This window comes from Spermophilus citellus, assembly GCF_964194105.1.
Source record: "Spermophilus citellus genome assembly, chromosome: 1".
NCBI classification, from domain to species: Eukaryota; Metazoa; Chordata; class Mammalia; order Rodentia; family Sciuridae; genus Spermophilus; species Spermophilus citellus.
Genome location: NC_138182.1, coordinates 32,988,046 through 33,005,545, shown reverse-complemented (window position 1 = coordinate 33,005,545; position 17,500 = coordinate 32,988,046). Strand labels below are relative to the sequence as shown.

The 17,500-nt window shown below is 37.3% G+C and overlaps 1 protein-coding gene across 5 annotated transcripts; it reads right to left on the bottom strand.

Moving 5' to 3' along the window:
• Nucleotides 1-1,107: 1,107 nt before the first annotated feature.
• RFXAP (regulatory factor X associated protein) lies at nucleotides 1,108-7,487 on the bottom strand. 5 transcript variants are annotated; one of them, XR_014022179.1, is made up of 5 exons: nucleotides 6,724-7,487; nucleotides 4,540-4,647; nucleotides 2,754-2,941; nucleotides 2,216-2,238; nucleotides 1,108-1,392 (listed from the first exon to the last, which is right to left on the bottom strand). XR_014022179.1 is itself a non-coding variant. In XM_081295709.1 (3 exons), exons 1-3 carry the CDS (start codon nucleotides 7,204-7,206, stop codon nucleotides 2,831-2,833), a joined length of 702 nt encoding a protein of 233 aa, XP_081151835.1. In that variant the 5' UTR covers nucleotides 7,207-7,487; the 3' UTR covers nucleotides 1,108-2,830. The 5 variants fall into 5 exon arrangements, 1 of the variants encoding a protein (XP_081151835.1); XR_014022177.1 differs by having other exon boundaries at nucleotides 2,216-2,941; XR_014022178.1 differs by having other exon boundaries at nucleotides 1,108-2,238.
• Between the last annotated feature and the right edge of the window lie 10,013 nt (nucleotides 7,488-17,500).

Below are 17,500 nucleotides of genomic sequence, written 5' to 3'. Positions count from 1 at the left end.
GAAAAAATAAAATCCAATTCTTAATGGGTCACACTGCATAAGAGCAGGTGTGAGGGAGCCTTGTACTTGGCATTCCTAGCCCAAAAAGCATGGGCATAACCACTTAAAATCATAGTAATCATATTAAGATCTATGAGAAATAATGTTATTGTTTTAAGCCACCATATTTTTTAGTGACTTGCTATGTAGCGATAACTGTAACAATAGTGTATGGATTACCTACTGTAACATGAATGCTGTGTTAATAAACCATCCTAGAACTATGTCCCCTAAAATTTTTAGCATTTATTATTGCTTCATAATCTACAGGTCAATAGGATCATTCTGCAAATCTGAGCTAGGCTCGGCTGATCTTGGATGTATCAAACTTATTTGCAGTAAGCTGTCTTGCGGGTCAGGCTATTACCCTAGTTGTTGGATAGAAGTCTAAAAAAATAGGTGGAAGAGTTTAAAACCTTAAGAAGTCTACTTGTGGCTGATTCACTGTTATTTAGTCTGAATTAACTTGGTCAAAACAAATCATAGGTCAGTCCTCTAGATTTAAGGGGTAGGAAAATAAATTCAGTCTTGGTGGCAGGAGCTGCAAAGTCATGAGTACACAGAAGGACACAAAACTGGGGACTAAATAAATTTATCCCAAATAATAAAAAACTTTATTGCTTTCATAGTTTTAAAGGAAAAAATTTTTCAATGTGGTAGGCAACAAAACTAAATTGTATCCGAAAACTGCCTATTCTTAATTCAAAATAGTAAAGGGACAGCTACTTTATTCTAAAATATATCCTAGGATGAAGATTCTGAGCCATTCAATGAACTTCATTAGGGTTTAACAACAGTAATCATCTCAAAGCTCTACTCACTACATATATTTCATCCCTTTTCACTCAGCTTTCACTGGCCTATTACTTTTCCTCCTTTCCTCTTCCTCTTATTCTATCTGAAGAAGCAAAAGCTGATTTTTTTTTGTTCTACCATAAAAATTAACTTAAGCTCTAAGGATTCAATAGAGCTCCCAATAGTGTCAGTACAATAACAAATAGGAAGTATATTCCTCTGCATCCAATGTGAAACAATTAAAGAAAATAGACAAATAAATAAGACAACTGAAAAGGTCAACAACTGAACTTTAATGATATAATTTTGGCAAAACTGTTTCTGCAGATATTTAAGTAGAAAACATACATAAAAATGAAGAAAAACATTCTTTCTCTCCATAAGTGCTTCTTAGAACAGCTATGACTAACTTTAACATAATATATATCTCAGAGTTAAAAAACAAGAAACTAACAAATTTTTGTAAGTTCATCTTGGGACACATACATTTATTATTCTAATATCTCTTGATATTTGATTTGTTATTTTTATTGGTAGCTTTGCTTTTTCAAAGTTTTCCTAGGAGAAAATACAAAAAAAAAAAAATGTGTTCAGATTACCCATCATTCTTTAATAGTATTTAGGAATAACACAGTCTTAAAACACAGTCTTAAAATAGTTGAACATCAAAAACCATTGATGAAATGTTGAAGTGCTGTTATTTTTAGATTCTTCTTTTTGAAAAGAATCTCTTTTTCATTTTCTTAATGAAAAATAAATATTAAGATTTGTTTGTCCCGGCACTGGGTTGAGATACATCTATACTATTCATAAATTCAACACATAAGTTATTAAATAACTTTCACTTACTATTTACTGTATCATTTAAAAAATTTTTTTTTAAATTTTCATTTATTTTTTAGTTTTGGGTGGAGACAATATCTTTTATTTTTATGTGATGCTGAGGATTGAACCCAGTGCCTCACGCATGCCAGGCGAGTGCACTACCATTTGAGCCACATCCCCAGCCCCTACTGTATCTGTACTACCTTTCCATTCCATAAAAGGGTCTTGTCTAATGGGAGAGCAACACTAATAGGTAACAGAAAAGTGAGAAGCCAACTTTAGGAGATGTTTTCATTCTGGCATACTTGAATCTTTCATGTAGGTTTTACCAGCACATCTCTTTTTTTAAAAAAATATTTAGTTTTTAGTTGTACACAATACCATTATTTTGTTTACGTATTTTTATGTGGTGCTGAGGATCGAACCCAGGGCCTTGCACGTGCTAGGCAAGTGCTCTACCGCTGAGCCACAACCCCAGCCCACCAGCACATCTCTTAATTGCACAGACAAATAATGATCAATGATAACTTTCCTTAGACGTATAAAACATGCTTACCTCTCTGTCAGCTCCAATCTTAACTGCAAAGAAAGATTATTGTCAGAACCCAATTCTAGGTGCTCTAACTACATCATATCTTTACAACTAGCTATCTTAAGTGTTTCTTAAGAGAAACATCATTAGCATTGCTGGTAAGATAATTTTTAGTTGTGTGGGACTATCCAGACACTGCAAAACATTCAGCATTCTTGGCCCACTCACTAAAAACCAGCAATTTAAGTCCACTATGACAACCTAAAAAACATATGTCCAACTACCATTTGATGAGAACCACAGAGTTAGATATTCCAAGATTATTACCTGTTAACTTCATGACTTGCACAGAAAGTAACTGGCTTCATTATCTTCAGTAACAATGACTGAAGTGTAATATACTTTTAGAAAAAATTTTGATTAAATACTACTCTGGGGAGATAAACTGATATTTTCAAACTCATGTTCACCTGAAAGGATGCAAAAAGTGCAGTACTTATTTATCCCCAAATGCACACATACATTTACAGGAAAATGTTTATATTCTACTGGCATATCTTACCCAATTATCTTTAGTATAAAAATATGTTCATCTATTACAGTAAGAGAAAAACATGTTCAGGATCCTGATAAGTTTCCTCACACAGATGCTCCTGGAAACTGCTGCTGTCTTTGCTCCAAAACTTGCTGATTTAATAGCTGCTGCTGCTTCTGCAAAAACTGCACTACTTCTGGACTTCTTAGTAATGACTTAAAGAAAAAAAAGAAAAAAAATTGTTAAGAATGTTACTCTTATATGGTCAGATTGTATTCATGCTATAGAATTATTCTGATGTGTCCCTAAACAATATACACTATATTTACAAAATTAAACATGCCTTAATCAAACTCATTGTTGTAGCTGATGGACTGCAATCAAGCTGCAAACTAATAATAAAATTTGATGTGATTTTGGCCCCAATAAGTTAAAAAAGAAAAACCAAATAAAGTGGGAATATTATCATTAAATATTTTCAAATTTTATGAATTATTTTATATTAATTTTTATTGAACAGTTTGATTTAAAAAGTATTTGTAAAGATAGTCCAAAATCTTATTAAGTAAATGTACAACTATCTACTAAGCTGTTATGATACTTCTGGACATTTAAATGGCTTTTTGACTATTATTTTACTACTTGTGATAAATACATTTCTGGCATTCTCCTTACACTTAACTTTATCCATATTTAGAATTTACTTTTTGCAAAATATTAGTTTTGATTTGAGTCAAGAGGTGACCATTTTAGACTCCTGATATATACTGCTTGACTGCTTTGTAAAACTGCTGTACCAACATAGGACAATAGAATGTCAGTGCCCATTTCATGAAATCTTCACCATTATTGTGTGCAATTATTAAATAATTTTCACTTACTGTTTACTGTTTCATTTTATTGATATTGACTACCTTTCCATTCCATTTAATACTAATACTTTTGTTTTTTATCTTTTGCAGTGTATTGAGGCTAAAGGTTTTTCCTCATCAAATTATGTGAATGTTTTTGCCAGGCAGGGTGGGATATGCCTACAATCCCAGCTAGTTGGAAGGCTGAGATAAAAGGACTGCTTGAGCCTAAGTTCAGGAGTTTGAGACCAGCCAGAGTAACACAACAACGATGCTATCTTGAAAAAAAAAGAAAAGATCTCAACCATATTAACCACAGACTTTTATATTTGTGGCAATTATTTTTTTCCCTTTGTTACTTTGCATTTTGATTTTTACTGTTTTTGACTACAGCATTCACTTTTATGGGTCAAATTTATAATCTTTTTTGTTACTTTGTCTTTTAAGCTAGAAACACCTAATTCCAAATTTTTTAGATAAAATCCCAATTCTATTTTTTAAAAATTTTAAGACTCAGGAATTTGGTGTACAGTGGGTGGGTATGTTCTTTTATGACCTCAAATTACTAATATTCCAATAATTAGTGAACACTCGATCCTTTACTATTTACTTCTGATTCCTTCTATCAAATTTGCAATAGAGATCTGTATTAAATATTGGCTTAATCATACTTCAACATTAAAGCATTATTCCATAAACCGCAGAAAACAAGGAAAGTCTCTTTTAGAATTCTGTCTTCCTCAGATAGTCAAAGTTTAGTCATTGAAGAAACAGAATTAAAAGTATTCCTGCTCTTACAGTCCTCACGACATCTATGAGATTCAATGTGTGCTGGCAAGTGGCAAAATACAATTTTGGTAGCCAGTTAATAAGTTTTAAAATCTCAAACACTAAAACAGTTCCACTTACAACAAACAACTTTCATTAATAGATTTGCAACTACTATACAAGCTGATTCTTACCAGTCTTTTCTGATTTAACACTTGTTCTAAAAGAGTAGGTCTTGCAGGACGATCCCCAAAAGATCCTGTTCTTTGTTTGACAATAGAGAGTATATTGTCTGGACTTTCCTGGGATATGATAAAAACAAACAATATTAATAGTTAACAGCATAATAACCCACAACGGTAAGCATTTCAGAGATGTAATGAACTGATCTTTGCTTCTCTTCCTTTTGCCCAGTTCCTCTGAAACTTTGGGAAAGCCTCTCATTGTCATAGGAGAGGTGCTATGGAAGTTACTATATCTCCTCAGTTCCTGCCCTCCAGGATTTCAACCTGGATTCTTCTGCATGTAGAAGGGGGAAAAGTTGGGGTGGGAGGGTGATGAGTTACTTCAGAGCTATCTTCATTGTTATAAAAAATGTCAAGCGGAATTGAACATTCTCCTCATATGGAGCTATCTGGGTCAAGATACAGAGTCTGCCTGCCTTTGAATGAAATATATGAACTCAGAGGCAATTTTACACTGCTAATGAGACACTAGATAGTTTTTAGCCCAACTTATAACCAAAATAAGGGTGAGGCAGTAAAACATTGCTTAAACAAGCAAATGATAAACAGCTTTCAGAATTCAGTAGGAGTCACTAGGGGGGAAAAATAAATTGGTTTGAAAGTATTAGAGAGCACTGGCATAAATAGTTTCTTGCCACTGATATAAATAAAACCGGTAAGTCCTATAATGATGCCATTACCCTCAGATATCAAAATCTAAACAAAATCAGCATATTTACTAAAAATATATACCCCTAGTTACCTTAGAAAATCTAAAGTACTTAACAATTTCCCTGGCATAACAAAATACTGTTCCAATTATCTGAAGTATTCTGACTCTCCTTTTATTGAGCAGTATGGGAATAAAAGTGAAGCTCTACAATTAGACTGCTTATGTTTGAACACTTGCTGGCTGTGTGACCTAGGCCAAATTACTTACCCTTCATGTGACTCAGTTTCCATCTATGTAATACAGAACCTACCTCACTGATGAAGAGTTGTGAGACTCCACTTACAGCCTAGCACAGAAGAAACAGCCTCCTTTCTGGCTTATACACATTTCCTCTGCAAAGCCTTTCCAGAGTATCTCAGCCTTCAATGAGCTATTCCACCTTAAACTACTATAGCAGTACTATCGTGGCCCTTATTATATTCTAAATGGCTATTTTCAACAAAGATCAAGACTTAGAGCTCTTATAATCTCCTCAAAACTGGGGAAGTGTCACACAAGAAAAGACAAATGGCCTAGTATTACAGTAATTAATTCTCCTCCCTAAAAAGACAAAACAAAACCCATGCAAATTATTTTAAAACAGAGAAATTATTAAAGTTCTTTTTGGGGAGGGGGTTATGGATAGGGAGATGCTAATTTACTATCTATTTGTCCTTTATACATTTCCCCCCATACTATAGACGTAAATGATGGTAATTCAAAACAAAAACAAAAAACAAAACAACTAAACAAAAGCAGCCAAGGATAAAATACTTCCTTGAAGAGGAGTATTATCTTTTCTCTGTAAAGAATTCTGAAGTGTATGGGTACCTGTGGAACATATAAGGGACAAACCTGATTCCTTTTACTAACTTCCATTCTGTACTAAGTAAGATGATTATTTGCATAAATTCTTTAATCCAAGATCTGGTAAAATATATTATTTTACAAGAATAGACGTGGGTCTAGGATCTACAGGGATCCTGAACTGTATGAATTTGTATGCAACATTAAACATCTGTATATATATATACATATATATATATATATATATATATATGTATATATATATATATTTTTTTCCTTTCTGGAACAGTCTTCATTAGGTTTTATCAGATTGTCAAAGGACCCCTTTTACCTCTAGTAAGTGATGAGGACAATTCCAAAAGATACAATCCCAAATGCCATAATTCCAAGTACTGAACTTCCAAGAGATCAAAATCACTTAAGCCTAAGTTCTCTAATGTCTAAAATCCCCAAAATAATAATTCTGAAAAGTTAAAATTCCAAAAACCATAATTCAAAAGGGTAGTACCACACAGAAAATGATGTGACTGCAACCTCCATCATCCAGGAATAAGTGGGCATGTCCTGGCAATAGGGTTTTCGGCAAGTGTGGGGTCTCTTCTTCCATCTCCCACTCCCCAGGACCCCTGCAATACCTCCAGTTTGACGTTTCCCGCGCTGCCAGATGAGGTGGCCCCACCACAATTCAAGGCCTGGTCGCTTTTCTTCTTTTTGTACTTGTCCTTGTACATCTTGTTGCGGTGTTTCTTGCACATCCACGGCTTCCGCTGTTTGGCCACTTGGCTCGTGGTCTCATTGCAGCCCTCATAGGTACAAGTCTTGCTCATGTTGCCCCCGCCGCTGCCCCGTCTCCGGGTTCCCCCGCTGCAGCTCTCGCCCCCTGAGTGTGTCTCCTCGTCCTCCAGATCCTCCAAGCTGGCTGTGCTCTCGCCTCCCCCTGGGGGGTCCGAAGTGTCCAACAGGTCCGCTTCATCCTCCCCTGCGTCCTCCTCAGCATCCCCTGACACTTCACACGGGTACCCAACCGGCTGTCCCACTCCGACGCTGCCGGACGGGAGCGGGGCCTGCCGCAGGACGCTCTCCGCGGAGGCCTCGTCCTGCCCCCCACATGGATGCATCACCAGCAGAGTGAACTGAGAAGCCGGGGCCGCGATGGGGGCAGCAGCCAGGGCCGCGGCTGCAGCAGGGGCGAGGGCCCCGGGGCAGGGCACGCCGCCTCCGGAGCCCGGCCCCGCGCCCTCGGCAACACCCGGCACCTCCGTGCTGCTGAGTCTTGGCCGGGGTCCACGACCCCAGATTTTCAGCACCTACGGAGCCCAACGGCACTTGACAAACCAGAAGACAGCCAAGCCACAGGAAAAGGCGCTAGGTCCGCGAACGGACCCCGACTGCGTCTGCGCAGCACTACGCTCGTGAGCGTCCTGACGGCAGCGGCTCTCGGAGCTCGGTGTCTCTGAGGGCGGGGCCGAGTGGCAGCCGGACCTGACTGACTGCGCATGTGCGGCTAAACCCAAATTCTCTGGCGGGAGACGCTGAAACAGAAGCTGAGGTGTCTGCGCTGCCGTTGAAGCGTGGTCAAGTATGGCAAGACCACGCTTTTGGACTGAACTTACTCCATTTAGAACGTCTCAAACTGCTTTTCTATTGGAATTCCACTGTGTAAATTAAGACACTTCCTAAACATGTTTTTGTTGGATTGATTTTAATTCCATTTTCAAATCTTTCCAGGGTCCACATTACATTTTTTTTAAAGAAGAGAGAGATTGATTGATTGATTGATTGATTGATTGATTTATTATGTGGTGCTGAGAATCGAACCTGGGTGCCAAGCGAGCGCTCTACCGCTGAGCCACAATCCCAGCCCCACATTACATTTTGTACACATCTTTGTTATGGAACGAGAGCTATTTATTCAATTTTCACTATTCATGTCTAGCTCCTCTATGGCAAGCGCTGTAATTATTTCTAACTCTGAATTCTCTACCATATTCCTTTTTGATGGGTTTAGTATTACTCTGATTTTTATACATCATAATTACTGAACAGATTATTTTTCTTAAAGAATTGTCCGTTTGTTCCACTCTGGTCCTGCTGGAAGTTACTACATCTCATGGTTGGATTAAAATGATGAAATGTGAGTTTGTATGTGTATGCGTGTGTGTGTATGTGTGTGTGTGTGTGTGTACTTTTTTTGTGGTACTAGGGAGTGAACTCAGGGCCTTGTGCATGCAAGGCAAACACTCTACCAATTGATCTATATTCGCAGCCCCCTTTAAAAATTGTTTTTTACTTGACAGTAGAGTATATTTTGAAATACAAATATAGGATAAATATAACTTGTTCCAATTATTGTGGCTGTACCTGATGTGGAGTTGCATTGGTTGTGTATTCATATATAAGGATAGGAAATATATGTCTGATTAATTCTACCGTCTTTCCTATTTGCTTCTCCCCTCCCTTCCCTTCATTACCCTTTGTCTAGATCAAAGTCAAGTCTAATCTTCCCTTTCCTTGTTGTGGGTTAGCATCCACATGTCAGAAGGAACGTTCTGTCTTTGGCTTTTGGGGACTGGCTTATTTCACTTAGCATGATATTCTACAGTTTCATCCATTTACTGGATGAAATGAAAATGCCATAATTTCATTCTTCTTTATGGCTAAGTAATATTCCATTGTGTACATATATACCACATTTTCTTTATCCATTCATCTGTCTGAGGGCACCTAGGTTGGTTCCATACTGTGAATTGAGCTGCTATAAACATTGAAGAGCTGCATCATTGTACATGCTGATTTTAAGTCCTTAGGGTATATTCCAAGGAGTGGGATAACAGAGTCAGATGGTAGTTCCATTCCAAGTTTTCTAAAGAATCTCCATACTGCTTTCTAGAGTGATTGCACCAATTTGCAGTCCCACCAGCAATGTATAAGTGAACCTTTTCCCCCACATCCTCGCCAACATTTATTGATGCTTAGATACTTCATAATTGCCATTGTGACTAAGGTGAGATGGAATCTCAATGTGGTTTTGATTTACATATCTCTAATTGCCTGAGATGTAGGAATATATATATATATATATATATATATATATATATATATATATATATATATATATAAAACCTTTATTTATTTATTTTTGTGTGGTGCTGAGGATCAAACTCAGTGCCTCACACATGGTAGACAAGTGCTCTACCACTGAGCTAAAACCCCAGCCCTCAGATATTTTTTGACCTTTTGATTTCTTGTGTGAAGTGCCTATTCAGTTCCTTAGCCCATTTTTTGATGAGTTATTTGTTTTTTTGATGTTAATTTTTTTTTTGAGTTCTTTGAATATCCTGGCGATTAATGCTCTGTCTGAGGTGCTGTTGGTTAAGATTTTCTCCCATTCTGTAGGCCCTCTGTTCATATTCTTGATTGTTTCCTTTGCTGTGAAGAAACTTTTTAGTTTGATACCATCTCACTTGTTGATTCCTTTTTATTTTATTAATTTATTTTAATTGAGTATATATGACAGCAGAATGCATTTTTAAAAATGTTTTTAGTTGTAGATGAACACAATACCTTTATTTATTTATTTTTTATGTGGTGCTGAGGATTGAACCCAGTGCCTCACACATGCTAGGCAAGTGCTCTACCACTGAGCTATAACCCCAGCCCCCAGAATGCATTTTGATTCATTGTATACAATTGCAGCACAATTTTACATTTCTATTGTGGTACACAATGCGTCACACCATGTGTGCATCATACTTCTACCTACAGTAATGATGACCATCTCATTCCATCATCTTTCCTGCCCCTATTCCCCTTCCCTCTCTACCCTCTCCTTTCCCTCATCAAAATTTCTCCATTTTTCCCCACGCTCCCCCACCCATTATGGATCAGCATCCACTTATCAGAGAGAACATTCGGCCTTTGGTTTTTTGGATTTGCCTTAATTCACTTAGCATGATATTCTCCAACTCTATCCATTTACCTGAAAATGCCATAATTTTATTCTCTTTTATTGCAGAGTAATACTCCATGGTGTATATATACCACAGTTTCCTTATCCAGTCATCTTTTGAAGGATATCTAGATTGCTTCCACAGTTTAGCTATTGTATATTGACCTGCTGTAGTATGCTGATTTTAAGATCCTTGGGTATAGACTGAGGAGTGGGATAGCTGGGTCCAATGGTGGTTCCATTCCAAGTTTTCTAAGGAATCTCCATACTACTTTCTAGATTGGTTGCACCAGTTTGCAGTCCCACCAGCAATGTATGAGTGTGCCTTTCCCCCCACATCCTTGCCAACATTTATTGTTGTAGGTATTCTTGATAACTGCTATTCTGATTGGCATGAGATGAAAGCTTAGAGTAGTTTTGATTTGCATTTCTTTAATTACTAGAGATGTTGAACATTTTTTCATATATTTGTTGATCAAATGTATATCTTCTTCTGAGAAGTGTCTATTCAACTCCTTAGCTCATTTATTGATTGGGTTGTGGGGTTTTTTTTGGTATTAAGTATTTTTTAATATTTATTTTTTAGCTTTATGTGGACACAATATCTTGATTTTACATTTATATGGTGCTGAGGATTGAACCCAGTGCATGCTAGGTGAATACTCTACCACTGAGCCACAACCATGCCCCTGGTGTTAAGTATTTTGAGTTCAGAAGTGTGTGTGGCAAAAATTTGCTTCCAAAATGTAGGCTGTCTCTCCACCTCATTGACTGTTTCTTTTGTTGAGAAGAAGCTTTTTAGTTTGAGTCCATCCCACTTATTAATTCTTTTTTTTTTTGAGGAAACAAATATGTTTAATCTGATTTAAACATTATATGATGTATGCACATATCAAATATTATATAGTATCACATTAATATATACATTTATGTTTTGGGTATCAGTTAAAGTTTTTTAAAATAGATTCCTATAGTAAGATTTTTATTAGTATAGACTGTAATAATACCTATAAGAATTAAATGTGAAAGTTTGCAAATCTCTTGACCTAACAATTCTGTTTTGGAGACCTCCTTATGGACATGATACATGTACATGAAGAGAAACAGAATGATTAATGAAACACTGTTCATAATTATAAAAAATATACTTCCCCCATCACACACATGGTTTACACATAGTTTCTCTCATTTACACCTTGCTTTAGTGTTATATCTTAGTTACAATTGATGAACAAATATTTGATACATTATTAATTAAAGTCTACAGTTTTCATTACCATTCACTCTTTGTATTGTACACTTCTATAAGTTTTCACAAATGCATAATATTATGTATCCACTGTTATGATACCATAAAGAATAGTTTCACTACCCTTTGATTATTTGTTCATCTTTCTTCTGCCTGAGCCCTTGGAAACCACATCTTTTTGTTTGTTTGAACAAATTCTTCCTTTGTGTAAATTTTTTTTTTAGGTTTTTGATTATTTTAATTTCTCCTTTTTTTATTGTTGGTTGTTCAAAACATTACATAGTTCTTAATATATCATATTTCACAGTTTGATTCAAGTGGGTTATGAACTCCCATTTTTACCCCGTATACAGATTGCTGTATCACATCAGTTACACTTCCATTGATTTACATATTGCCATTCTAGTGTCTGATGTATTCTGCTGTCTATCCTATTCTCTACTATCCCTCCTCCCCTCCCCTCCCCTCCCCTCCCCATTTCTCTCTCTACCCCCTCTACTGTAAATCATTTCTTCCACTTGTATTATTCTTCTCTTACCCCTCATTTCCTCTTATATGTAATTTTGTAAAACCCTAAGGATCACCTTCCATTTCCATGTGATTTCCCTTCTCACTCCCTTTCCCTCCCACCTCTCATCCCTGTTTAATGTTAATCTTCTTCTCAAGCTCTTCCTCCCTACCCTGTCCTTGGTTACTCCCCTTATATCAAAGCAGTCATTTGGCATTTGTTTTTTAAGGATTGGCTAGCTTCACTTAGCATAATCTGCTCTAATGCCATCCATTTCCCTCCAAATTCTATGATTTTGTCATTTTTTAATGTAGAGTAATACTCCATTGTGTATAAATGCCACATTTTTTTATCCATTCATCTATTGAAGGGCATCTAGGTTGGTTCCATAATCATGCTATCGTGAATTGTACTGCTATGAACATCGATGTACCAGTGTCCCTGTAACATGCTCTTGTTAGGTCTTTAGGGAATAGACCGAGAAGGGGAATAGCTGGGTCAAATGGTGGTTCCATTCCCAGCTTTCCAAGAAATCTCCATATTGCTTTCCAAATTGGCTGCACCAATTTGCAGTCCCACCAACAATGAGCAAGTGTACCCTTTTCCCCACATCCTCACCAGCACTTGTTGTTGTTGGACTTCATAATGGCTGCCAATCTTACTGGAGTGAGATGGTATCTTAGGGTGGTTTTGATTTGCATTTCTCTGACTGCTAGCGATGGTGAGCATTTTTTCATGTACTTATTAATTGATTGTATGTCCTCCTCTGAGAAGTGTCTGTTCAGGTCCTTGGCCCATTTGTTGATTGGGTTATTTGTTATCTTATTGTCTAATTTTTTGAGTTCTTTGTATACTCTGGATATTAGGGCTCTATCTGAAGTGTGAGGAGTAAAAATTTGTTCCCAGGATGTAGGCTCCCTGTTTACCTCTCTTATTGTTTCTTTTGCTGAGAAAAAACTTTTTAGTTTGAGTAAGTCCCATTTGTTGATTCTAGTTATTAACTCTTGTGCTATGGGTGTCCTATTGAGGAATTTGGAGCCCAACCCCACAGTATGTAGATTATAGCCAACTTTTTCTTCTATCAGACACCGTGTCTCTGATTTAATATCAAGCTCCTTGATCCATTTTGAGTTAACTTTTGTGCATGGCGAGAGAAAGGGATTCAGTTTCATTTTGATGCATATGGATTTCCAGTTTTCCCAGCACCATTTGTTGAAGATGCTATCCTTCCTCCATTGCATGCTTTTAGCCCCTTTATCAAATATAAGATAGTTGTAACTTTGTGGATTGGTTACTGTGTCCTCTATTCTATACCATTGGTCCACCCGCCTGTTTTGGTACCAGTACCATGCTGTTTTTGTTACTATTGCTCTGTAGTATAGTTTGAAGTCTGGTATCGCTATACCGCCTGATTCACACTTCCTGCTTAGCATTGTTTTTGCTATTCTGGGTCTTTTATTATTCCATATGAATTTCATGATTGTTTTATCTATTTCTACAAGAAATACTGTTGGGATTTTGATTGGCATTGCATTGAACTTATAGAGAACTTTTGGTAATATCGCCATTTTGATGATGTTAGTTCTGCCTATCCATGAACAGGGTATATTTTTCCATCTTCTAAGGTCTTCTTCTATATCTCTCTTTAGGGTTCTGTAGTTTTCATTGTATAAGTCTTTCACCTCTTTTGTTAGGTTGATTCCCAAGTATTTTATTTTTGGCGGGGATATTGTGAATGGAGTATTTGTCCTCATTTCCGTTTCAGAGGATTTGTCGCTGATATACAGGAATGCATTTTATTTATGCGTGTTGATTTTATATCCTGCCACTTTGCTGAATTCATTTATTAGCTCTAATAGTTTCTTTGTAGACCCTTTTGGGTCTGCTAGGTATAGAATCATGTCATCTGCAAATAGTGATAATTTAAGTTCTTCTTTTCCTATTTTTATGCCTTTAATTTCTTTCATCTGTCTAATTGCTCTGGCCAGTGTTTTGAGGACTATGTTGAACAGAAGTGGTGAGAGAGGGCATCCCTGTCTTGTACCAGATCTCAGAGGGAATGCCTTCAATTTTTCTCCATTCAGAATGATGCTGGCCTGTGGCTTATCATAGATTGCTTTTACAATGTTGAGGTATGATCCTGTTATCCCTAATTTTTCTAGAGTTTTGAACATAAAGGGATGCTGTACTTTGTCGAATGCTTTTTCTGCATCTATTGAGATGATCATATGGTTCTTATTTTTAAGTCTATTGATGTGGTGAATAACATTTATTGATTTCCATATATCGAACCAGCCTTGCATCCCAGGGATGAATCCTACTTGATCATGGTGTAGAATTTTTTTTGATATGTTTTTGAATCCGATTCGCCAGAATTTTATTGAGGATTTTTGCATCTAGGTTCATTAGAGATATTGGTCTGTAGTTTTCTTTCTTTGAAGTGTCTCTGTCTGGTTTAGGCATCAGGGTGATGTTGGCCTCGTATAATGTATTTGGAAGTTCTCCCTCTTTTTCTATTTCCTGAAATAGCTTGAAAAGTATTGGTGTTAGTTCCTCTTTAAAGGTTTTGTAAAACTCTGCTGTATACCCATCCGGTCCTGGGCTTTTCTTAGTTGGTAGTCTTTTGATGGTTTCTTCTATTTCCTCTATTGTTATTGGTCTGTTTAGGTTGTCTATATCCTCCTGACTCAATCTGGGCAGATCATATGACTTAAGAAATTTATCGATGCCTTCACTATCTTCTATTTTATTGGAGTATAAGGATTCAAAATAATTTCTGATTATCTTCTGTATTTCTGAAGTGTCTGTTGTGATATTGCCTTTTTCATCCTGTATGCTAGTAATTTGAGTTCTCTCTCTTCTTCTCTTTGTTAGCATGGCTAAGGGTCTGTCGATTTTATTTATTTTTTCAAAGAACCAACTTTTAGTTTTGTCAATTTTTTCAATTGTTTCTTTTGTTTCAATTTCATTAATTTCAGCTCTGATTTTAATTATTTCTTGCCTTCTACTTTCTTTTGCTATTGTTTTGCTCTTCTTTTTCTAGGATTTTGAGATGAAGTATGAGATCATTTATTTGTTGATTTTTTCTTTTTTTAAGGAATGAACTCCAAGCAATGAATTTTCCTCTTAGAACTGCTTTCAATGTGTCCCATAGATTCCGATATGTTGTGTCTGTGTTTTCATTTAACTCTAAGAAGTTTTTAATTTCCTCCTTGATGTCTTCTAAAACCCATTGATCATTCAGTAACCTATTGTTCATTCTCCAAGTGATGCATGATTTTTCCTTCCTTCTTTTATCGTTGATTTTCAGTTTCATTCCATTATGATCACATAGGATGCATGGTATTACCTCTACTCCTTTATATTGTCTAAGAGTTGCCCTGTGACATAATATATGATCTATTTTTGAGAAGGATCCATGTGCTGCTGAGAAAAAAGTGTAACTGCTTGATGTTGGGTGGTATATTCTATATATGTGAATTAAGTCTAGGTTGTTAATTGTGTTATTGAGTTCTATAGTTTCCTTATTTAACTTTTGTTTGGAAGATCTGTCCAGTGGTGAGAGAGGTGTGTTGAAGTCTCCATGATTATTGTATGGTGGTCTATTAGACTCTTGAACTTGAGAAGAGTTTGCTTGACGAACGTAGCTGCACCATTGTTTGGGGCATATATATTTATGATTGTTATGTCTTGTTGGTGTATGGTTCCCTTGAGCAGTATGTAGTGTCCCTCTTTATCCCTTTTGATTAACTTTGGCTTGAAATCTATTTTATTAGATATGAGTATGGACACTCCTGCTTGTTTCCGCAGTCCATATGAGTGGTATGATTTTTCCCAACCTTTCACCTTCAGTCTATGTATATCTTTTCCTATCAAATGCGTCTCCTGTAGGCAGCATATTGTTGGGTCTTGTTTTGTGATCCATTCAACTAGCCTGTGTCTCTTAATTGGTGAGTTTAAGCCATTAACATTTAGGGTTATTATTGAAATATGGTTTGTTCTTCCAGCCATATTTGTTTATTAATGTTACTAAACCTGATTTGTTTTCCTCTTTGATTACTTTCCCCCTTTACTGTCCTACCTCCCACTGTTGGTTTTCATTGTTATTTTCGATTTCCTCTTCCTGTAATGTTTTGCCAAGGATTTTTTGAAGAGATGGTTTTCTAGCTGCAAATTCTTTTAACTTTTGTTTATCGTGGAAGGTTTTAATTTCATCTTCCATCCTGAAGCTTAATTTAGCCGGATACACGATTCTTGGTTGGAACCCATTTTCTTTCAGTGTTTGAAATATGTTATTCCAGGATCTTCTAGCTTTCAGAGTCTGTGTTGAAAGATCAGCTGTTATCCTGATTGGTTTACCCCTAAATGTAATCTGCTTCCTTTCTCTTGTAGCTTTTAAAATTCTCTCCTTATTCTGTATGTTGGGCATCTTCATTATAATGTGTCTAGGTGTGGATCTCTTATGATTTTGCACATTCGGCATCCTGTAGGCTTCTAGGATTTGGGATTCTGTCTCATTCTTCAAGTCTGGGAAGTTTTCTCATATTATTTCATTGAATAGATTGTTTATTCCTTTGGTTTGGAGCTCTGTGCCTTCCTGTATCCCAATGACTCTTAAGTTTGGTCTTTTAATGTTATCCCATATTTCTTGGATGTTCTGCTCAGACAGTTCTTTCTGAGCTGTCTATGTTATTTTCAAGTTGAAATACTTTGTCTTCATTGTCTGATGTTCTATCTTCTAAGTGATCTACTCTGCTGGTAGTATTGTCAATTGAGGTTTTAAGTTGGTTTATTGCTTCCTGCATTTCTAGGATTTCTATTTGTTTGTTTTTTATTACCTCTATCTCCCTGTGTAATTGATCTTTTACTTCCTGGATTTCTTTATGTAGTTCCTTGTCAAAGTGTTCTTTCATTGTCTGATTTTGCTGTCTCATGTCTTCCTTGAGACTCCAGAACATCTGAAGCATGTATATCCTGAACTCTTTTTCTGACATTCCATCTGTTGCAGCTATTACCTCTTCTAAAGTTGAGTTGACCTGCATTGCTTGTGGTCCTTTCTTTCCTTGTCTTTTCATACTGCTCGCGTTTCTTTCTGCTTGGTGAACCTGTTGTGTTTTTGAAATTTTCCCCCTATTTATTTATATTGCTCTTGTATAGTTGGAAAATCTCCCTTGCAGGGCGGGTAGTGGCTGTGCTCCTCCTCTAATTAGGGTGATCTGTCTACCACTCTGGTCGGTCGCAGGTCTGCCCACCCTGCGGGCGCGGGTGGCGGCTCTGCTCTGCCCGCACTCCAATTGTGGTGACGTAACTACCACGCCCTCGGGTCGTTGGTCCTGATCCGGATGTGGGCGGCTGCTCTGCTCGGCCCCTACTCCAATTGGTGTGATGTGTCTACCACTCTGGCAGGCCTCTAGGCCTGTTCCGCCGGTGGGTCGCAGGTCTGCCTACCTTGCAGGCTCGGGCGGCAGTTCTGCTCAGCCCCCACTCCCAATGGGGGTACCTGACTGCCTCTCCAACGGGTCGCTGGGCGCTGGGCCTTTTCCGGTCACGGGAGGCGGCTCTGCTCCACCCCCGCTTCTACCAGTGTGACGTGACTGCCTCGGTGCTACGTGTCCACCACACTGGCAGGCTACCGGGCCTGTCCTGCCAGTGGGACACAGGTCTGCCTACATGGAAAATCTTCTAAGGTCTTCTTTAATTTCTCTC